Source organism: Blastocystis sp. subtype 4, assembly GCF_000743755.1.
Source record: "Blastocystis sp. subtype 4 strain WR1 chromosome Unknown seqid_0039, whole genome shotgun sequence".
Lineage (NCBI taxonomy): Eukaryota > Bigyra > Opalinata > Blastocystidae > Blastocystis > Blastocystis sp. subtype 4.
In genome coordinates this window covers 21330-43966 of record NW_014569508.1, presented here as the reverse complement: position 1 = coordinate 43966, position 22637 = coordinate 21330, and the positions used below count along the sequence as shown (strand labels likewise).

General features: G+C 38.7%; 11 protein-coding genes across 11 annotated transcripts; 5 read left to right on the top strand and 6 right to left on the bottom strand.

Moving 5' to 3' along the window:
• Positions 1–1923: 1923 nt before the first annotated feature.
• On the top strand, positions 1924–3283 carry JH06_0883 (hypothetical protein; the record flags this gene model as incomplete). The annotated part of the gene is made up of 7 exons (XM_014673503.1): positions 1924–2007; positions 2037–2131; positions 2162–2354; positions 2391–2839; positions 2870–3033; positions 3064–3143; positions 3173–3283. The coding sequence occupies 7 exons, from the start codon at positions 1924–1926 to the stop codon at positions 3281–3283; spliced, it is 1176 nt and encodes a 391-aa protein (XP_014528989.1).
• A 60-nt stretch (positions 3284–3343) lies between these two features.
• On the top strand, positions 3344–3619 carry JH06_0882 (hypothetical protein; the record flags this gene model as incomplete). The annotated part of the gene is made up of 2 exons (XM_014673502.1): positions 3344–3439; positions 3470–3619. 2 exons carry the CDS (start codon positions 3344–3346, stop codon positions 3617–3619), a joined length of 246 nt encoding a protein of 81 aa, XP_014528988.1.
• A 226-nt stretch (positions 3620–3845) lies between these two features.
• Positions 3846–5046, bottom strand: JH06_0881 (hypothetical protein; the record flags this gene model as incomplete). The annotated part of the gene is made up of 4 exons (XM_014673501.1): positions 3846–4244; positions 4275–4746; positions 4778–4938; positions 4969–5046. 4 exons carry the CDS (start codon positions 5044–5046, stop codon positions 3846–3848), a joined length of 1110 nt encoding a protein of 369 aa, XP_014528987.1.
• Positions 5047–5180: 134 nt separating this feature from the next.
• JH06_0880 (serine/threonine kinase-like protein) lies at positions 5181–5936 on the bottom strand (the record flags this gene model as incomplete). The annotated part of the gene is made up of 6 exons (XM_014673500.1): positions 5181–5345; positions 5377–5493; positions 5523–5586; positions 5629–5672; positions 5731–5763; positions 5793–5936. 6 exons carry the CDS (start codon positions 5934–5936, stop codon positions 5181–5183), a joined length of 567 nt encoding a protein of 188 aa, XP_014528986.1.
• Positions 5937–6080: 144 nt separating this feature from the next.
• JH06_0879 (CAMK protein kinase) lies at positions 6081–6753 on the bottom strand (the record flags this gene model as incomplete). The annotated part of the gene is made up of 5 exons (XM_014673499.1): positions 6081–6166; positions 6197–6262; positions 6294–6379; positions 6411–6592; positions 6625–6753. The coding sequence occupies 5 exons, from the start codon at positions 6751–6753 to the stop codon at positions 6081–6083; spliced, it is 549 nt and encodes a 182-aa protein (XP_014528985.1).
• Positions 6754–6855: 102 nt separating this feature from the next.
• Positions 6856–8523, bottom strand: JH06_0878 (hypothetical protein; the record flags this gene model as incomplete). The annotated part of the gene is made up of 6 exons (XM_014673498.1): positions 6856–7019; positions 7050–7146; positions 7177–7525; positions 7556–8199; positions 8231–8359; positions 8392–8523. The coding sequence occupies 6 exons, from the start codon at positions 8521–8523 to the stop codon at positions 6856–6858; spliced, it is 1515 nt and encodes a 504-aa protein (XP_014528984.1).
• Positions 8524–8594: 71 nt separating this feature from the next.
• On the top strand, positions 8595–10534 carry JH06_0877 (hypothetical protein; the record flags this gene model as incomplete). Its single annotated transcript, XM_014673497.1, has 7 exons — positions 8595–8835; positions 8867–9021; positions 9052–9324; positions 9353–9573; positions 9603–9818; positions 9850–9925; positions 9956–10534. The coding sequence occupies 7 exons, from the start codon at positions 8595–8597 to the stop codon at positions 10532–10534; spliced, it is 1761 nt and encodes a 586-aa protein (XP_014528983.1).
• Positions 10535–10588: 54 nt separating this feature from the next.
• On the bottom strand, positions 10589–11001 carry JH06_6039 (50S ribosomal protein L24; the record flags this gene model as incomplete). Its single annotated transcript, XM_014673506.1, has 4 exons — positions 10589–10631; positions 10663–10790; positions 10839–10946; positions 10978–11001. 4 exons carry the CDS (start codon positions 10999–11001, stop codon positions 10589–10591), a joined length of 303 nt encoding a protein of 100 aa, XP_014528992.1.
• A 410-nt stretch (positions 11002–11411) lies between these two features.
• On the bottom strand, positions 11412–12761 carry JH06_0875 (hypothetical protein; the record flags this gene model as incomplete). Its single annotated transcript, XM_014673496.1, has 1 exon — positions 11412–12761. One exon carries the CDS (start codon positions 12759–12761, stop codon positions 11412–11414), a length of 1350 nt encoding a protein of 449 aa, XP_014528982.1.
• Positions 12762–13299: 538 nt separating this feature from the next.
• JH06_0874 (hypothetical protein) lies at positions 13300–15886 on the top strand (the record flags this gene model as incomplete). Its single annotated transcript, XM_014673495.1, has 10 exons — positions 13300–13441; positions 13476–13615; positions 13647–13734; positions 13766–13837; positions 13866–14052; positions 14084–14236; positions 14265–14429; positions 14459–14953; positions 14984–15046; positions 15076–15886. The coding sequence occupies 10 exons, from the start codon at positions 13300–13302 to the stop codon at positions 15884–15886; spliced, it is 2316 nt and encodes a 771-aa protein (XP_014528981.1).
• Positions 15887–20357: 4471 nt separating this feature from the next.
• On the top strand, positions 20358–22496 carry JH06_0873 (hypothetical protein; the record flags this gene model as incomplete). The annotated part of the gene is given in 12 exon segments (XM_014673494.1): positions 20358–20387; positions 20422–20502; positions 20542–20614; positions 20645–20724; positions 20754–21013; positions 21093–21225; positions 21256–21407; positions 21438–21768; positions 21800–21931; positions 21945–22181; positions 22212–22341; positions 22375–22496. 12 exon segments carry the CDS (start codon positions 20358–20360, stop codon positions 22494–22496), a joined length of 1761 nt encoding a protein of 586 aa, XP_014528980.1.
• Between the last annotated feature and the right edge of the window lie 141 nt (positions 22497–22637).

The window sequence follows — 22637 nt, the reverse complement described above, 5'->3', positions numbered from 1 at the left end:
GAAACCCATCATTTTTCAACATGTCTGGTTGTCAAACTGGAATTCTTTTTCTTACATGCGTCATTTTGTACCAATTCCTTCCTCCATCCATTCAACGGTTCTTGTCGATGATGATATGGTATTAACTCCAACTACTCTGGAAACAGGTATCCAGATAATGCAACTGAATCACTGTGTTGCTACGGAGCGAGGAAAGCTAGTTGTTCCTTCTGTGAACCACAAGGATTGGGAATTGAAAACAAGTTCCACAGTATCCAATCTTACAGTTGTCGATTATGCATTTATTCCTCAGTTCCTTGATACGGCATGGAGAAAAGCTTACTTGAAGGTTCCATTGTTTTCTCGACGGTATGGGGATATCTTGTTTATGTCATCTGCATTGAATATGGAGTTAGGGATTGAAGCTTGTGTTATTCCACAGTTTTCTTTTTTTGTGAAAGATGAAGGTGACGATAAACTCTCAACATCCAAGTCCCATAGCGACGAATATAATTACTTGTATTCACAGATTGCAGAAGAGTGGATACGAAGGGGGTATAAACCAGTGATTCAGAGGCAGTATGCATGTTTGTTTTTAAGTGACTTTCATTTTGTGTAGTCTTCAAGAGAAATTATGATCACACCAAATGGTGACATTTTTTCCACTACTCACGTTCGTTTACACTGTTTTCATCATGTTGTAGAGAAGCCACTTCCGGAAGTCATGTTACTCAATGTCGTTAGAGTTAATGATGATGCTGGGTTTTGTCTGTGTCATCCTTGTGGTCATATACATTGATCCATATATGTAGCTTTTTCATTTTCTATGGACTCTAGATCACCGAAGGCAGAGACTGTTTCCAAGTTTATTTGGATTCTCGTCCTTCCTATTATATGGAAGATCTTTGTACTTTTATGTGCTACACAGAAGCATACAAAGGTGGTCGATCCATTGTTTTCTTAATTCTAGTTTCAACTATTCGTGTTTCGATTATCGTTTGGCCTGGATGTATTTCTCTGTGTTCTCTACTGGGCTCTATTTTTGACAGTTGTGTTTGCGTTTAATATTGTTGTCAAGTAAGTATTATTGAACTTGAACAATGAATAGCGACTATCTAGTTGTCTCAGGTCTCTCTGTTCTAGCAGTAGCTCCATCTATCTTCTCTCATCACTAGATCCGTATTTATGTGGTACTAGGTGGTTTCTTTGCTCTGGCTCTTGGAATTATCTCTTTCTATTCACTCTATCAGACTTCCTTCATTGTCTCGCGTCCGTATTTCCTTTATTTCTCTCTGAATCTAGTCGGTCAACACGTATTCTTCTGATGGACGAAATCTTGATTCTTTTGGTCACAGCATTCATTGTATTCTACTTAGCCTGTATTTCTAGTTCATTTCTCTCCTATATAGACTTCTATTACATAAATACACTCCATGGTCAGTTGTTCATGAAATATCCTTTCCACGGGAATTCTATCGTTCCTTCATTCAACATCAATCCAATTATATGCTGTTACAATTGTTCTTGCATTGGCCATTGCTAGCGCTATTCTAGCCATTGTAGGTGAAATCAAGGGTATTTTTGGAATAGTTGTTGAATAGTCATTTTTTCGCAATTTCATGTCGAGTCCTCCTAGTTCTCCTGTTTTTCTACTATTTTATCTTAACCCTCTACTATATTCGGAATGTCATTTTTTGTCTCGATTTTAACCAATAGGAGTCAACACAGATTTGGTTGTGGAGTAATGATTGGATTGTCTACAAACATTTGTTCTTTGAAACGATGCGACTGAATGTTGATCCATATCTGTTCACACAATTAATATCATTTACCTACTGGACCTTTATTCTTGTGCGTGTCTATTGTTTGCTTACAATTTGTTGTATGGTAATCAACAATAAGGGAGTTTCATCATAGTTTATCCATTTGGGTGTATTACATGAAATGATTGAAGAACTTGTTACTCTATCCTATTTCAATGTAATAGATATTGATCGAGATGGTGTATTGAATGAACGTGACTTAGCAGTAAGAGATTGATGTAGTTTCAGATGTAGTATTTCTTTCTTGCTATACGGATTCCAGCGAATTCTCAAGATGTTCAAACCATTCTTAGTCATGCAGAAGCCAAATATGGCATTTCATTTCAGAAGTGAATGTATCTAAGAGATTTAACGAATAGTTTTAGAACACTATTACAACGTGAAAAGGATGTGATGGAGCGTCTCGATATGGATATTGCATCGATGATTGAGGAAAGAGAGGAAACAGTGGCTGAGATGGAAGTTCAGTCAATGAGAACCTTTTTAGAGCCTGTTTCGCTCTTGTATAAGGGAGTTCATGAAATGGAAATGATCATGAGTCGAAATCGAGGAGTAGAAGTAGAATTATTTTATTGATTATTATTCTAGCAATTGATTGGGTTAGCATTTGGATGTCTCCTGTTCATTGTCTTTGTCTTCTTGATTGCCTGGTCTGCTTTCACCGTTCTTTTTGTTCAGTTTTGTGGGGCAGTTGCTCCGTATAAACGTCACTCATTCTTCAATTCTTCTCGTCCACCTGATATCATTCAATTTCATTCGACATTTCCCCGCGGATATTTACGATTCGATGTTCGTCGGAATCGAAACGCTTCTGTCTCGGTAGATCGTTATAGTTGTGTGGAAAGTGTGGTGAATCCATTAACTGCGGATTTGTATTCGGCAGTTTCATTTTCGAAACATACCAATACGAGTTCAACCGTATGGTCCGTAGATGTGACTCATTCGTCTATTGCATTACGTCGTTTTGAAAGACATACAATGATCTTTGAATACAATGCAGCTTGTATTAACGATATGAGTACTATCGTTGTGGATTCGTAACCAATCTATCAGGAATTGAATTATAGAGCTTCAAAACTGGATCTGAACATTTTGTTAGAGGGAGATTCTTATGATTTACAGTTTGTAACGCCATTTTTCTATTCTATTAAGTCTTTGGAAGTTGTTCATCAATCAGGAACCATTCATCTCTCTCATCTCCATCTTCATCAGAATTTCGTTCTGACTACAAGTTGGATATCGGTTTTAAAATGAATATTAGATGTAACTGAAGTATTTATTGAAGATTTTGAAGATGAAATACAAGAGAAACAGTATCACATGATCATTAATGGGACAAATGTATGAATGGGAATAAAATTGATGATTAGATTTCATTACGAATCTCCCGAATGGTATTGAATAGTCATGACTTGATGTTGTGGATCAATGAAGGAGTGGCCTATTTAACACAAGTCCGAATGTTACAATATGATGATTAACTAAAGTGTAGACAATCAAATCAAGTCCTCAACTTCTTCTCGTCATCATCACCGTTAGTCATGCAAGATGTTGTCTGTGGTCATGTTCAATTATTGTCAACCTTTGGAGCTGTGAATCTGGATCATATTCAAATTCGTCCGCAATCTTTGTTTAATGTAGGAATTATTGTATTGATTGTTATGTAGGTTACAACAATCACTGCTCCAATCACTGTAGGTCCAATCGAGGCTCCAAATGCGACAGTCGTGTTATCATCAGTGTCAGGAGTGATCACCATCAATATGAATGATAATAGATTTGTTGGCCAAGTTACATTATTCTCACGTTGTAAGTAAGATGAATGAGAATGAGTTTCAGATGGATCGATTCTTTTTCTTGGGAACACTCCCTTTCCTTTTGTTCGAGTAACAGATGAGGGAACGAGTTGTAGTTTTTTTCGAAACTGTTCAACGAGTTGTTTAAGTGTTATTAGTGTTGTGTCTTATCAAGGAAACATTATTGTTACTTTCTCATCTGTTTGTTTTTATCAACTCATTCTTGATTCAACAAACATATTCAAAATCAATACTGATATGAAGTAGAATACACATTGCAGGCCATAGGAGCTGGCGTTGCATACAATTGAGGTTGACCAGGGGTCAGAACAGGAGGCTGCTCTATCACAATGGGAGCGGGAGCTGCTGGGAAGACTCCCTGGGGCATAACAGAAACAGGTTGAGGTGCCATGGATTGAGGTGCCATAGGCTGAGGTACATTCTTCACAGACTGAGACATACCGGGGATGTTACCCAGGATCTGTACTGCTGGGAGAACGGTAGGAGCAGGAGTAGGAGCAGGCGCTCGCACTGGAATATCCACAGAACCGTCCTCACTTTCACGCTCTACAATACATTCGGAACACTCATAGATAGTCTGAAGCAATACTATCAACTTTCCAACTTCCTTCTTACCATGTTTTACCTAGAAATTATTTGATATTCAAAGAATTACAGGCAATGTTAGTTCACAGAGATTACCTTCCAGCAGATCATCCACTTTTACAATACAATTACCAACGTAATTCTTCTTCTTATATACACTGAATGTTATCTTCTGCTGCTTCAAGAATTCCTTTGGGGAGAGGAGGAAATGGTAATTATATTGTCCATCCTTCTCTAATTCAGTTTTTTCTTTCGTTTTTCCACATACCATACGAACTTGAATACCTTTCTTAAAGAGACTTGTCTTTTCTAATGTTACAGAGGAGATGTTACCAAGAAGGAAGGCAGGAGTATGATCTGTTAAGCGAGGACATGTGGGACACGTGAAGTAGTCGGATCCTCTCACATACTGAACTTTAATCTGAATGCGACCATACAGTTGTGGCTTCTTTCCAGTAGTCTGGAAATCAAGATAGGTTGGGCCAGAGGCTTCATAGAAATTAATGCGGCCAGGATCAAATTCATGCTTTGCAACTACATGTCTAAAACATGAAAGCCAATTTCAACTCATACTTAGTACCAAATAGACCCTTCTTATAAAGATAGAAGCAAAGACCATCACGACGGGATGAAGCCTTTTCGAAGGGAACAACAAAATAGAGTGCAGAATGCCACTCAGGATCTGTACTCTTCTTACTCCAATTAGTGAAGTGCTTCTCTTTCCCCAAGGAAGCCTATTCTCAAAAGAGTACTTTAAGTCTTACTCCAACACAATATCGCTTCTTTGCAGTCATTTGTGTGCCAACATAAATAGACAGCAATAGCAAGTTTTCTCTCTTCATTTTCGTTAAAAAAAGAATAAGCTGAAGAAAGGCTAATACTATGATTATCAAGAAACAACTGAACATATGCTGAAGACGATCCAGTTCGTTGTGACAATCCCCATTTTTCAACAAACAGGATCTAATCTATCCAACTAAACCACAGAACACTTTGAAGCGTTATACTGCTTTTCTAGTAATCTAGCTACTTTGAGCTTCTTTTCCTGGCTCTCATTCAATCCTTCTTCCTCTTCCTCGTTTTCCACAACTATTTCGCTTGAAAGATCTGGTGATCGAGGTGTTGCACTTCCTGAAGGACCCTACATGTTATTCTTTGTTCCTATACACTACGTTACAGCGCATAGTCAACGCACCACTAATCTCGGCAGTAGTTAGAGCTGTTCGATCAATCGGTGAGGGAGTGGGAAGTGGTGAAATGGAACCTTCTTCCTTCATCCAAGGATGATTCTAACTAACTAATGAAGATATACTCGTACAAGAATCTCATCAATCGAAATGCGTTGCTTCGGGTCACGGCACAAGAAACGTTTCAGAAAATCACTAGAATGAAGGAGCCAAATACAAAATGAATCAAGGATATACTAAAGATGGGGATAAGAATGAAGGATAATCAATATCTTTGCTCTCTAAATCATCAAAGAAACCCATTAGATCGGGATTATATATCGGGAGTTTACCAACTACCATCACATACAATGAAACTCCCACACTCCATATCTACACTTAATGCAAGGATCTATCCATACATCTGCAGCATATGTATTATAGGCTTGCTCTGTAGTACTTTCCGGAGGGTAGAAATACATCGTACCAGCAGTATTGTCAAGAAGACCAGTTGATGTTCGTGTAAGGAGATTTAGAGGTCGGGTAGTTTCTGGCAACTGACTCATAATCGATTGTTCTGCACTCGAACATGTCTCAAAAAGATGAGCAACTCCAAAATCTCCAATGTATTATTAAGGAACAAACTGAATGAAATAGCAGATTACAAGAACCAAACTATTCCATATACAAAAATCACGTTCAAACAAAAACTAAAAGGATATCTTTACATGATTATCATTTGTTACAAGCAAGTTCTCGGGTTTAATATCTCGATGAACCACCTTATGAAGATGCACTACAAATAAGCTGACGATCCTGATCCTACAGTATTTTAAACCAGATATAATATCAATCATGTAGTGTCGAGCTGTATTCTCGTCAAGAACACATCCTAAACAATGACAATATCATCAAGAAAATACCTGTAATCGGCGAATAAAACTGCATAGTTGCCTGATTGCAAATCATTACTTGACCTTTCTCAATGTATTCCAAAACCATATATAATCTATGAATTAATAAATTCACCCATAGTAGACCTATCTGCGACTTCATCGTCGATAACATCAATGAGTTTGACAAGATTTGGATGCGATAGCCGTTTCATTAAAGCAATTTCTAATTCCACTTTCTCAAAAGCTGAGTGACACTCAATCCCGCCACTAACTCGCTTCCAAGTTTTCTCATTCTTCAAGAATGACTTATTAAAGACTTTTACTGCCTACAACTCATCAAAGAACAGATAATACGAACAAAGATACATTTCTCATTGCCACTAGTTCTCATACATTTGAACACTTGAGAATAGCTACCCTTTCCTAGCTTTTCGAGGAGAGTGTACTCGATCACTTTCCCATCCCGTTTAACTTTCAGTGACTGCATTTCTAAGTGTAGCCGATCCCACAGAAAACACAATGTGGGATCCCAAATGTGTTACAAAACACTATATTGGCATGAACATCCAAACAAACACAAGAAAAAGAGCTACTGCTTGCTATTCGCTGCAGTTGCATTTAAATTCGTTCTCCAGTATAAATGACCGATAATCTGAAGGAAATAGTAACTTGATAGAACGAAAACGAAAAGGAAATTCAGTACACCAAAAATATCAACTCCCGAAAGGATATGAAGCGAGTTCAGATCCAAATCTTCCCATCAATCACTTCCTTAAAACCTACTCGGTATCATGGTCTTCACATAGGACTGACACATCTGAATCAGTCCTGACTTCTGAGGAACAGTATCGTAAAGAGGAAGTCCGAAAGAGTGTAATCTCTATAGCTCACCAACACTGTAGATACCCACATGAAGGATCCAATCAGTTACACCCTCTTCACGTTCCACTCCAATACTCATAACAACCAATGAAACAACAATAACCACAGGAATCATCAGTTGAAGAGCCACAATACAAATATACTTAGGGATTTGATACATACCAGAAGGGAACTTGGGTGGAGCCGGCTTGGTTCCAGGCTTGTACCGACTCGCACGAATGGACTCGATCATGCTAGTTTCGATGGCCTCTCTGACGACAGAACTACAGCCACCATTGAGATATGTCTGAAGAAGAGGACGGAATTCAATAATTCGACACAGACACCAAAGGAAAGTGAGTGCTACTCGAATCGTCCAATACAAACCCGAATCAATTCTACACATGAAAGAGAGTGAGAATAGAAACAGAACACCATGAATCATCTTGCCTTCATATCGAGTTAAGGTAAGACCAGGAATGGAGAAGAGGAGAATCACAAGTGGAAGATGAGAAGCTAGAATGCCAAAAACACTCCATCCTTTGCGGAGTTCTAATTGAGCAAATCGGAATGCACTTTCAACCAAGAGAGGAGGAATCAATGCTAACAAAAATGCAAAGATTACTGCAAGGAGAGAAGAAGGAATAGAGAAGAAAGAGTGAATGCCGAGTTGAGAAAGAAGAGAAGAGATATGCGAATGAATCTGAGCAAGCAAATCTTGGAATGAAACTGATAAAACGAATGATGGGAGACAAAGGAGACAAAGAGCATAGATAAAAGCAAAGACGAAGTAGAAGAAAAGAAGGAGCCATTCATCAGACTGCTTTGAACTCTCCTGAATGTGATGCCACAGAATCATTAGAGAGAAACCACACAAGAGTAGAAGAGAGTACATGTATAAGTGAGAAGAAGAGTATCCAAAAATGAAAGTGCGAATACAAACAACTGCCATCACAATCACATTGATACCCAATAAATATACTAGACACCAGAAATAATCGTAGTATTGTAATTTAGAAAGGTAATAATCATCCATATCACGTTCACCCAACTTCAACAAAGCATCGACTTTCTATTCAATCAACACCAATTTTCATACCTACATGAGGCACTTCACGAATCTGTTCATTCATTGCGGCATCTTTATCCTCACAATTCTTCGGGAGAGGTTTGATAGCATCTTCAAGATACTCATTTGGAGGATGGAGATAAATATGTAAACCAGACAACAACTACAAGAGTCAATGCCATAAGCTTGACATACTCGTCGGCAAAGATTAATAACCGGATCAATTCGTTGGATAACGAATGATGAAAGCAATAGAGTTAAAAATTCAACATCAAATACTCCCATAGATGTACACGTGGAGAAAATAAACCAAATCGAAGTACTCATGAAACTCCCGTTTGAATCAAAACAACAATTCGCTCTGATTCGAAGTGCTGTTAAGTAACTTCTTCTATTTGATGAGTTCTACCGATACTTCAACCAAAGACGAAGGATCCTTAACTGTGACTTCTTTGAACGTAGTTTCTTGTTGTTATTATTCAAATCAGAAAGCTCCACTAGAAGAAAGAGTTGCTTTTGCTGGCTACTCGATTCCAACCTGGTCTCATCTTCCAGGATGTGAATATGGATTTGATGTAGTCAAAAAGGGAATATTCATCGAACATATGAGTATAAGCAATCAACCTATTCTCTTAGTGGGTAAGGTGTTTTATCGTTGAATAACATGTAGGTCGGAATGCAGATGTGTGTGATATTGTTCCTGAACATCCATCTTTGTCTCGGATTCATGCTGTGATACAAATGGGAGATGAAGGTCGTATTGAGGTGATGGATTTCAAAAGTACGCATGGAACCTTTTTGAACGGAGATCAACTGAAGCCTTTTGTTTGGTTTATTGATTCATTTGATCCTAAGACATACACTCGTTTATACGTTGGTGACTATCTCCAATTTGGAGGTAGTTTACGAATGTACTCATTGACGGGTCCTTCGGAATTCATGCGTCCTGAAAAGAAGGTGGAACTAAAAGAAGAAGACCGTCGTAAGAATGAAACGAAACCAAAAGAAGAGAAGAAGGTCCACGTCCCAAAACTGAAGATTCGGTTTCTTGGTGAGCGTGGTCTTGGCATTGATGAGAATCTTCAGCAGCAACTTCAGGAAGGTACTTGGGGATTTGATGAAGATGCAGTAAGCATGAAATGGGAGTGGAATGTAGACGGAAGAGGAAAACTCGATGACGATTCTAGGCAGCAGTTTTGATACAAGCGACTTAACAGAAACAGAAAAGAAGCAGTATGAGAAGATATTAGAATTGCGAGCCAAGAAAGCCCGAATGTCAGCCAACAAAAAGTGGAAGAACGAAAAAGAGAATCGTGAAGACACATTGACAAAGTTGGAGAATCAGATTGATTCTATGGAGCAATCTCTCTATGATAGGTATAATTATGAATGGGAACCAAATGTAGTGTTGAGAGACGACGTTATCGAGAAGGTCATAAACGAGGACTTCGGGAACGACGAGAAGAAGAAGAAGATGATTACTATGATCGAACAAATAAGAAGTCAAAAAGTGAAAAGAAGACCCCAGAATCGAGAGAAGTGATTCAAGAGACACTTGCTTATAAGAAAAAGATGTTGGCTTACTATGAGAAACAGATTCAAATGAGTCAAACAGCAGAACCGTAGTGAATAAAATGAGATTCTGATGATTAGAATGGAAGTAAGTGAAGATCCATTAGATGCCTTCATGAATGAAAACAATGCGAAAATGAAAGAGATGAAAGAACAAGTTGATATTGAATGATTTTTTGAAATATAGATTCTAAAAGACAAGATCGAAACCACACGAAATGAGATTACTGAACTTACTAGCCAGTTAGCAAAATTAGCTTCAACAGAGATGAAGCCTCCTTCACAAGTATTGAGATTGAAATCAGATCATGAATTACCAAAAGAAGTTCATATCTCCAAAGTGGATACTTCTGATTATAAAGTGATTGAAGATGCTCCCAAATCAAAGAAATCTACTCCTTCCAATGCCTATTTATCATCATTTGGAAGTGTTCTCGATGCAATCAAATCTGGAAATAATCGCAGTTATGATGAAGAGGCATCAAAACCAACGGTAGTTGTTTCTTCTTCTGCTCCTATTGCTATGACAGTGGAGATGGATCCTTCCAGAGGAAGATTCCAACGGAGGAGAAAGGAGACTGCAGCAGAAGTACCAGTCGTATCAGCCGTTCCAGTAGAGAAGGTTCGTGATATGAAAGAGTATCATGTGCCGGAGGATATGAGTGTGGCCATTAATAAGGAAGCTCTTGACGAGGTTGTTCAGGAGATGGGACCGGATCAACCTACATTCCTAAAGAGAATGATGGAAGAACTCAAGGGGAAATGAAGTGTTTGGTTACAAACAAGGAAAATTCTTAGGAGAATAAGGGGAACGATCCATTTACTTGCGAGCAGGCTTCTTAGCCTTTCTGTTCTTAATCTCACTACACACTCATTTTCCTAATCAAGTCATACGCAAGAGCAGCCTCCTTTGACTTCTTCGTGATCTCCTCACGCTGCTCTCTCTTCTTCTGGATATCCGCAATCGACATGCCAACCACAGCACGCTGCACCTTATAAGACTTCTTGCTACGACGCTTGCTCTTCTCAGCAGCCTATCATGCATAAATCTCACTTCCACAACTACCTACCTCTGACTTCTTGTTGTTACGTCTCCAGGAAGTAGTCCATCTGATACGAGCAGGTCTCTTCTTCTGCTCGTTCAAAGAGCAACACTTGCTGTTCAAATAACGCACGGGCTACAAATGAATGATTTAGACGGTCATTTACCTGTCCATCCTTGCGAATGTACATGCCTCCATGTCCAGGATAAATCTTGTACTCGGAGAAGGAACAAGTCAAAGTCCTAGAAATGGTGAGCAACTCGAACCACCGTAGAGATATCAAGAGAACTCAAGAACTGCTATCATACTTTACAACCATTGGGTAAGAAACTTCTCTTAAGAATGAGTATGGGATGATCGGACTGTGTGTGGTTAGTTATCACCGCCCCTTTGATATAAGCTGACCACTATACATCTCTTTTAGAACCCAATTCTCTTAAGTCAAATCCATAATTCTGCCAAACAAACAAAATGATAGATAGTTTTTATTGTACACACATAGAGAATCACAAATCAATACAATCTAACAATCTGTCGAATAACTCATCTCCCTGCTCGCGAATTGCATCACACCAATGGTTCTCTACCCATTATGCAATCCTACAACATCTCACGTATTGATTGTAAACACTTTTCAATCAAGTGAACACGTTGTGGGTGCTCCATAATATAGTTTAATAGAATGCGATCACTATTCAATAGAGATAACGCACGAAGACCACAATCTGCATGTCGCTCATTCACCACTAGAAGAATCCTTGATAATACTCTATTTACATCCTGCTCATATTGCTCATTCATAAACAGAGAACAATTCTCGAATAAATCTTGGACTAGACAGATCCATGTAGCTATCTTCTTAGGTGAAGTCGTTGGCCATTTCGAATAGATCATATGTAATAACTCGCTCACACTCTTTTGATCCATATACAATAACTTCATCAGACCATTCACTATCATTGGTCGATACTTCATTACCACTCCTGAACATCGAAGTAGCAAGTATCCAGCACGACGAAGTGTCTTGGGTGAATACATCATAACTTCATCACCACTTGTCATCTCATCCTGATGTGTGAACAAGTATGTACAGTATTTCTCATACAATGAGTTCACAAGAGAACTCCATAACTCCACCAATCTGTGTATGTGACCATATTCCGTATTCTTCACATACAATTCATCATCAGACGAATCACCATATTTCCTTTCTTCTTCCACAAAATCAACTAGAATCGAGTATAATGCTCGTTCTGAAGATGGAATCAAATGTGGAAGGAAATACAACAATTGTGACAAAATGGCCGTGTTTACAGAAATACCATAAATCTTCTCAAATCGACAACGATTAACCAGATACATCACAATATGTTCTCCTTGCTTTCCCAAGATGAATGGGACAGGTCCTTCGGGACATGAAACAGCTTCCATAAGCGAATAGGGATTATGCACTTCAGCAAGAATATCCTGCATTGCTGTATGAAGAGCTTCACGGATATCACATGTGATATCTCGTCGCTTCTCATTCTGCATGATGTAGTTCTTTGGGAAGAGTGAACGAACTAGCAACTCAGCAATTTGATAGTTCTGCGTATGTCGCAGAGAAGGAGCATGTTCTTCCTTCAATGAAGTGGAAACAAAAGGAAGTGATTCATCAGTAGCACAAACATTGGTAGGCGAAGCATTGAACGTACGGATTTTCGTGTAGTTTGCAGGCTGACCAAGAGAGAAGGAGGAGAAGGTGTTATGACCTGAACCAGGAAATGGAGTTGGGTCTCGATGTCGAGATCCTCGAAAAGAAGGTGAGCCACGATAGTTTCGGGAATACATAGCTGCTCCCAAGTAATGGGAGATTGACGAAACATCAGAATTTTCGACTTCTTGGGTAATTGACCTTCGGCGGAACCGACCATTCTCTGATCTTAATGTCTTCTTACGACCTTGGCCCATAGTTGGAACAAATATGCTTATAAACTAGGACATTAGACAGTAGATAACACAGTCATACAAATGATATCACTTAATCCAAATAATAGTTCGTGTTCTTCAGGTTAACAAATAGCTTTACAGAACACAACAATCACAACTTCTGATTAGAGAAAACGAGGATTCCAAGCTCTGCTCACGTTAGAAGAATAAATATAAATACGGATGAGAAGAGAAGCTTCAAAACAGGGTCTTCGTTTCTCCCCGCTTGTTTTGTTAGATAACCACGGAATCCGAGATTCCGATGCCGCTGAATTGTCCCGCTCCATAGTACGTGAATAAGAATACTACTAGAGAGGGAAAGGTATTCATCCATCAAACCATGTTTTTCTTTCGTTGCGTTATCCTTGAGAGTACATTCAAAATAGTCCTGATTTTGACACATCTGTCAATAGCACACAAAACGACATCTTCTCCTCCTTAAACAGCTTCTTTTATTTTGTTGGCATCAGTCATACCTGACTGCTAAGCAATATCATCATTGATGTCTAAGAACATGCAAATGCTACCAAGTGATGCAAAGTGCATTACCAGCAGAGATGGATCCACTGGGTATATTTTTGGAGGCATTTTGAACAACACTGTTACCAATGCCTTGTTCGTTTTCAACTCAACTACTTCACAGGTCAGTAGAGTTAATACTCGTATAAAATCCATGCAGTATCGTAACCTGAGTAGATGTCTCTCCTCCTGCTCGAACACGGCATGCAATTACTCTGTGGAACAATTTAGTTCTAGTTTGTGGAGGGAAAGATGCCAATGGCAAATCTTTGAACGATTTGTGGTTATACCACCCATTGGACAATATATGGTTACAGGTATTGTTACTATTATTTGCTGATTCTATAGTTGTTTCCAGAGAGGAAGTATCCTGCTCTGTGTGACCACACCTGTGTATGTTATGAGAATACCCTTTATATTATTGGAACAGAGAGAAGTATCTGAAAAGAACCTATTCTGATTCATAGACATGAACAGTATTGACTGTCTCGTCTGTAATATTCTTACAATGTATGAAATTAATCTTACAACTGGAGATTGTACAATTTCATTAATATTTCTATGTAGTAACAACCCTCTTTCATCCTTCTCAAATTCCTTGTGCTACATGTTCACTTTTGCAAGATCAGTCTTTTCATTATCCTCCTTTCGGATATATGATAACAAATTCTAGCATTCGCTTTTATAATCTTCCCTGTCAACGTTCCTCTCCACAGTGTTTCATCTCGCAGAATCGAATTATTCTTTTTGGAGGGTTGTCGAATCATTCTATACTCATTTTCTAGGGATTCCCTGAATGGCGAAAATCTTACCGATATTTGGTATTATGATATTATCAACAAATCGTGGGAATTAGTTTCAGGCAATGAAAACCAACAATTTGTATCCATAGGAGCTGTCTGTGTTCACTTTCCCGATTGTCTTGTGTTTTTTGGAGGGTACAAAATCGTCCTATTTTTAATATAGATTGGAATATTCCTTATCGTCGTATAATCTTCATACAAAAGAATGGAATGGTCCTCAACTCCTGAAACAATCAGCTTTTCTTCACCATTGTTGCTTAGGAGTGATATCAGCTCATGTTACCAAACTGGTATCATTTGGAGGTTATTCCTTTCATGTGAGTGCGAAGTATGTAATGAAGGAATAGTTTATTGTAGTATGTCACTATCTAGTAAGCAATTCATTGAAGAAGAACCATTCAGTCAATATGAATTGGATTCTCGTTATTTGATAAAAGATTTTAAGGGGAGTCACCTATTGTTGGAGTTTAATGGAAAAGTAATGAATAGTCGAATCCTCACTCCCTTATCCATTGAGAATATTGAGATTTCGAGTGGCAATATGGATTGTGGAAGTGAAGGAGATGAAACTGATATGACACAAATACTCCAAAATTTTCATTGTTCTTATAAGGAACTGGTTTCAAGACTGGTTCAAGCGAATACCAATGATTTGTTTGTTTTGGTGCGGGTTAACAATCAACCCCAACCACCATCCACTCCACGCAAAGAGGAATGTTCACGACCACTAGAAGGATTTTTGACACCTAATCCTGTCAAAACGAATCATTTGCGGGAATTTTCGGATCAGATTCGAGAATTTCATAGTGATAATGTCTCTCCTCCCATCAATGACAGAGGTACTTTCGAATCGTGTGAATAGAAACATGTGTTGATTCATAGAACCATACAGAAACAGGTTCAAAGCGCAAATCAAATGAGAATGAAAGATGCGATAAGTCCAGGGTAATTCATTGACTCTCTTTCATATCTAGTCGACCAAGTGCGATTCCTCGAATCACTTCGGACCCTCTTGAGGACATACCAGTTCTAGAATACAAATCTCCTCTTGGAAAACATCGAAACACCTTCTCAGATACGCCACAAATCTGGGCTCCTAAAGAACTCCGAGATATGGTGGAATATCTATCACCAGAACGAGCTTTCTCCACACCGAAGATTCATCACAAAGCCAGTCGTTCGTTCTCCCAGTCATCGAGACATAACGGTGTGTCTCCGATACCTCAGTCTCTGCCTACATTAGGTCCGTTTTCTTGTCATGAACTGTATCCAGATCCATCAGCAATTAGGCTGGAATGCAAGCTTCCTCCTGCACCTCAACTTGAGATACGTTCTCCTAAGGAAGCAGGCGAAACATCATCCGATGTGGATCTGACTGTGATGAAGGCACCTGTATTGGCGAGTGGGACTGTAAAATCAACCAGTCTCACTCCAGGGAAACTCCCAGGGCTGACAGAATCCAAACATGTCCGTTCAGGACATCTAGAACTGAAACTGTCTGAGAAGAATCCTGAAGTCGAACTGGAATCAAATCGGTCATCAATTAGTGTACCTGTGGATCGAATTATTGTAGAGACTGAAGAGGAACGATTGTATGATGAAACAGTGGAAATTTTGAGGAAAGTAATTGGTGATTACCGTCAGCTGACTTCAGATATTAGAAGTTTAGATAACCGTATTACCGATGGTCTAAGAAAAACCAAAGAATTGGAGAATGAACTCTCAACTCCAAAAAAGATGTTCAGTAACAGTAATTATAGTAAGGTAGAAAATGATTCAATATGATTATGGAGTAGTATTCAATAGAAGATCTCCAGAGAATTCTTAATGAGAAATATGAAGAATTCTATGATTAGAATGTGATCTGTTTGTTAGATAACAAACAATAGATAGTTCAGGAAAGAGAGTTTTCATATCTATGATACATCGGTCATTTTTCCAGGCTTTCTCTTGCATCAGGAGTCGGATTCGTTGAGCCAACTTCTCTCTTAGTTGATAAATACTCTGACGAAGTAACCCTATCTCGTTTCCTTGATTCAAACCTTGAGTACACTCTTCACATTGACAGTAATTGTGGGATATAGGGTTTGGACACATATTCATCATACACTTCACATTCATAAGAAAGCGTCTGAGATACTCATAGTGTTGATGGAACATGGATAGGAATACACTGTCAGAAATACTACAAAAAAAGATTACAACTCCTTCTGCCAACTCACAACAATGATCGCATTCCGCTGGGAACAAACAACTCAACCCATACTGACTGCATGTGAACAGTTGTGACAAAAAGGCAAGTCCAACCTTATGTACCTCTTCAGAAAACTCCTTCAGGTGTGTTATTAGAAACCAGATAAACAAAGGTGCATTCTCCTGCTCACTGATTCTCCTCGTACTCTGATTCAATTGTTTTGCGTTCATAAATCGACCTGATTTGACTTCTTGCTTCCAATATCTGAACCAAAACTGGATGGACTCTGGATCCTTCATAGGATGACGAGGCTGAACATCCGAATGACCAAAATCCCAATCAATCCATTGACGGGTTTGAGTCAATTCTGGATGGAAAGAGACAGCCCAAGGAAAGAGGGATGCAAGATAAGGATAACAGCGAAGGGCTGGTATCCTTACTTTGTTTGGAATTGGAACAGTATTCAGGAAATATGGAATTACAAAAGGAAACAAAACAGATGCTGGAAATGACTCTTGAGGAGCTAGGAGCTCTGCACTCTCCAAGAGGGATTCCTTGGTTGGTGAACCATTTGGGTTGACAAGGAAGAAATGAAGGATCAACTTCGATAGAAGAACATTGAAAAGAATGAATGCATTAGCTGAATTAGGATGCAAGTCTGGACTCTGTGAGTCCATAGCTTCACGCAATAGGCTGATCAAAGAATGAATAAATGAAGAGAATGAATCATATGGAATGATTGGAGAATGAAAGTGAATTTGAATGAGTTGAAATAGAAGGGTGATACATGAGTGAGGAATTGAAAGGAATAGAATCGAATTATCAGTTGTTTGCTGTGAAAGAGTGGATGAAAATGTGAATGACATTACAAGGGGTTGGGATTGACAGTGATATGAGAATTGATAGAACTGTGCCCAATCCTCTGAAATGGAGTCACAATCGACATCATCCACACAATTCACATTATCAATTAAACAAATATGGGATGTATGATATGTGTTTTCCATTCGATTCAAACAGTAATTAGATAGTCCAATTAGAAGTCTTAAAAACTGACTCTCAAAAGATGGATTCATCTTCTCTTCAACTTTTACAATCCATTCATTCGATATTCTACAAGGATCCTTCTCTTCACAAACACTCTCTTCATGAGTGCTGAGATTCAATTGGAGTAATGTGGTTAAGAGTGCAGTGAAACCATTGAATGATGGCTCTGTGTAGAATTCAATAGGTATCCATTGTATTCTCCACAAAAGTCCACTTGTATCTCTTGAATGAACAGTTAATACCATCATTACCAAAAACAGGACTTGTTTTGGAATGATCATCGAATGAACCCGAATCCATTTCTCATTCTCCGTTTCAATTTCATTTCTTATTCCTTCAAGAATCAATGGAAAGCATAAACATGTTTGTACGACAAGAGATTCATCAGCTTCATGAATATCAAGGACCCATTCTGTCCACTGTATCAGTTCATCACATAACTCCAATCGCATCTTATCATCCTTCTCTCGATTCAGATACAATGTTTCAAGAAAAAGGATTCCAAATAATGAACTAATTTTCTCTTCAATGGATGATGATGTGGTGAAGAAAGCAGATTCATCATTCTTCTTCTCCGACCAAGGAACAAACAACAATAATTGTCTCTCTAATTCACATCTAATGGGTTGAATAACGAGGAAGACTGCTGACCATTCTTTTAACCATGACAACAACTCCTCTTTCAACCAGACTTCCTTTCTCAATCCATTCAAACTCTTCACAAACATATTCCATACAACTGGAATCAAACTGTCATGATTCTCCTTTTCAAGAATCAGATTCTGCAGTGCTATGAAGTGACGATGAGTTTCCTGAATCTCAGTTTCTATCTGAATGCTACGATCAATGGATCTGATTCCTTTAGATTCTTCGCAATGGCATAAATACGATCGATTCTATCATCTACTTCGGTTTTCTGTTCTTTCCCACTAGATTCGATCGGTGGAGCATCTCGTTTGACCGAATTCAGACCCGTTTTTGGCTTCTGAGGGATTATGTTATTTACATAGTCAGAATGATCCTTTTCTGTGATGAAGTTACACCGATACAGAAAGAGTTCAAACTCCTTCAGTTCGCGTGTTTTCTATTTCTGAGTACCATGAAAATCATTATACACGCATTCGCAAAACATTATTCACAACGGTAGTATTAAACCAACTATTTCGAAATAAATGGAGTTGACGAATTCTCGCAGGAACTTTGGGTTTTTCACTACTGGTAGTATCTCGGTTAAGAAAAGCCACTTCCTTCTGGAGTTCCTGGATCTACGTCTATAGCATCACAGATCCCTACAATATGAGTAGCTGAAGGATCTGGTGTGAATGTGGTAGTAAGACCTTCAATTGAAGAAGAATGAGAAGATGAAGTGGGAGTGGGTATATTGCGTTGAGTGATATTGGCATTCAATTGATCCAAATACTTCACAAGAGTAGAATTCATGGGATTCTTGTTGTATGTGATAATGGAATTACGAAGGAGAGTCGTAATCAAGCGAATTTTGAGTATGGCAGCATTACTCGTCTCCATTGGAATGAGAGCTTCGATTAGAATTCCACATCTTCGAACCGAATTCTCTTCAAATGGTTCTATGTATCATTCCTTCATCACAATATGACCTTCCGTTGGAAGAACAGAAATCACGATGTTTTCACACTCATTGACTGAAAGATGAGAAAGAATGAGTGATGTGTTGTATACGACTTGTTCCTTTGAAATTCCTTCTTCATTCTGGAGGACACTTACCAATCCAGTTTGACAAGCTATCAGTTGTCTTCGTTGATATTTCTTCACAAACCCCAGATACTCATCTGCAATCCAGCAGTCACGAATACATCGGTGAACTAGATCAACAGTCCAACATTCAATATACTAGATTCTCCTGATTGATGTTGATCGAAGCATGTGCTAAGGACTCGTAAATATTCTGTTTCATTAAGAATCATATCGACTTCAATGGCTGACCCTTCTTCTGGACCATTTTCACCACACTTGCCTTCATCGTCAATAAACAGAGGTTTTCTGGGGTTCATATGCTTATATGCAAAATAGGAGTGGAGACATCCTTCAAAAAGTTCATTTAGAGATTGGTTCCGCGCTGAAGCGAAGCGAACAAGAGACGGGAGAAATTGAAGGGATGATTTGTGGAGAGGCGGTGAAAAGAGATCAATGATTTGAGAGCAAGCAGAGCTGTAGGTCTTATCAACAGCATTCACACAGATAATGGTTAGAGCATTTAACAATTCCTTAGGCTGTTCTTTCTCTAAAAAGGCTGCCACAGACTCCCTCAAATCCTACACTAAAATAGGTAGAAATCAAATACAGTAACGTCTGATTGAAAAAGTCGAGGGATTGCTACACACGACGTTAAATAGGCCACAACCTTGGACATAAAGGGAAGTCGTTCAAAACCGGTATTTACGAAAGAAACGAGAAGTTCATGATGATGTGTCATTGCTTTGAATAACGCTTCAAATATTGGAATTTGGTTTTTCGGCTCATGCTATAAGTGAAACGTCGGTTAAAAACCATACAGAACGACAAGACTCATATAATGCTTCAAAGTGATTTGAAATTATGTCCATATATTCTTGTTCTTGTTTTTCCACTTCTTTCGAGAAACGTTCCTTACATGCTTCCTTTCCATTTTCTGCCTGTTCTAAGATTCTAGAAACATCTTGGATTAATGTTTCCATACGACTTTCACCTCCCTCCAAAAACTAGAATGATGATTATTCGGCTTATCGAAAGAGGTTCACTGAGTTGTTTATCTTTTCTTTATATCTTCTTTTTCGGAATGATGATTATAGTTCAGTAGACATATTATCTTCCCCGCGGTTATCATTCAATTCGCTTTGAGCTACAAATCAACTGGGGTTTAGCTCAGGTATCATCCTCTTTTTCCTGTTTGGTTTCGCTCCACTTCCAGTGCATTTGGTGGTCGTTTTCCGAGAGTTTGGGCTTTACTCTCCTCTTCATTCGTGTTGATTTTGTATTGTTTCTGATCAATAATAATCGATGAACCGAAGTCCTCATCAGTCATCTCAAGTAAGTTCCTTATTTTCTTTATCTAATATAACAGAAAAAGAATAAACAGTATCCTCGAAATAGTGATGACGCTTGGAATCGTATTAGGTCGCTAAAACTGGAAGTACTCGACAAAGTAGCTATTCTCACTTTTGATAGTCTTATTCATTTGTAGGTACTTACTATTACTGAAGGTGAATGGATGAAATTGTTCTTTTCACTCTTCCGTTATCGAGATTGTTCTACAAGTTATCTTTCCATCCTATTTTGATTAGTAGAATGTTTTGTATTCCTGAAGGATAATATGGGCCAACGAACTATACAGATCCAGGAAGGTTATGAAACAGGTGGAAGTAGTGTAGGAATTCTTCCTATGTAGTCATATAGATGCTTTCATATCTTCAAGTTCGTGAGTTTCCTCAAGGAAATGTGACAATCCACTTTTCTCCCCAATTCCTTTATAAGTTTTCGTACTTTTCTCTCTCTCATCTAATTGATAGTGAGATGCGATCGTTTTTCCAGTCTATGACGGCGAATAGCTTCTTACAGGAACGTACCAACATTAGTGCTGATGCTCCGTTCTCTACTTCCTATTATAAAACTTCAAAGCAATTCACACTTGTTGTATTATTCACTTCCAATGAGATGTAGGATTTGTGGATCATCCAGATGATTGACATTAAATGTTGGAGATTGTTTTGCTTCTCTTCTTCTGCTCATTTTTAGTCTTTTAAAACAACAAACCCGTCAAATCGATCCGTTGATTGAACAACAGGAACATACTCTCCTAGAATTCTGGAATTCCTATCTTCCTGCCAATCTCCATCCTCTGATTTTCTCTGACTATTTCCGCATTTCCGTAAGTATTTATCAGTTCGATCATTTCTAGTCAACGTCGCTTGAGATCAGCAGGCCACTCCTCCAGCTTCTCGAAGAGAATCACTATCAGATCCAAACTATTTATTGTGTTCCTGTTCTAATCTATCTGAATCTGCCTGTAATGCAAGTCCTACGTCATATGCTGTGTTATCTCGAACGACTGTAAGGATGTGATCATTCTCATGAGATCAGATGCAAAGCGATGTATGGTATCTCATTTCCTCAGGGACCTGGTCCTACGACTGTAATGCTATCATCCAGTGAGGTATATGCACATATCCTCGATGGAGCAATGGAATTTGACTCACATGTCGATTCATATGTATGTCGTGAACAAACTCCAAAAGGAATCTCATTGATGGCTAGGGATAATCCACTCCTTCTTAAGCAATTTGGAGATGAATTATTGCTATTTGCGGAATGGTGTCAGAATCGATGTAGTTGGCGACGACGTGGGTATCTTGCTGTGGTGGATGAACTCACACGAATCATTCATGCTTCCTTCTCCCAAGCACAAATTGAGGTATTATTTTGTCATTTCTGATTTCATCTAGTTGTATGGTTCCTCTCGAACTGGTTTGATGATTCCCTCTTCTGATGTTGATCTTGTGATTGTTGATAACACAGACCTGCTGGATAAGATTGCCGCTGTCTTACAAGACATTCCCTGGATCCGTGAAGTGAAAGTAGGAATTCCAGAAATTGTCACAATTTCAGCATATCAAAGGAAGTGTTCAGGTGGTGAAGGTTGTGATTGACCCAACTGTGATGACCAACACCACTCTCATTCCAACTCTGGATTCGGATCTTCTTGTGTGTGATATCACTCAAATCTCAACCACACATACGGGCATTATAACGGCGGTTCTGATCAGGAATCGATTGAACAGGTTTTGGGAATTAACTCCATTGATCTTATTTATCAAGGAATTACTGGTAATACAATTGAAGATGAATCAGAGTTAGTATGAGAACCAATTGAACTCAGCATATGAAGGAGGAATGAACAGTGTTGCCGCTGTGATTGTGGTGATGGCCTACTATCAGCAACAGCTGCTTCATTCAGATGTATCTCACGAACAGACGGTTAATCGGAGTTGTAGTGATGAGTTCTAACTATCATTAGTAGATGAGTCGAAGTCTCTAGAGCTAGGAGAGTTGATTCTTGGGATGCTGTACTTTCTCGGATTTGAGTTCAACTATATCACAACAGGAGCGAGTGCTGATCTGGGTTTCTTTAGTCGAGTATAACAAAATTGGGATGATTTATGGAATAGGAAGAAATGTCAAAACAATTGCCTTCTTGTTCGCTGTTTGAGAATGATCTTGTGGAGGTGTTGGATCCTGTAAATACGACGAATAATCTGGGAAAATCTTGTTTTAACATCTATC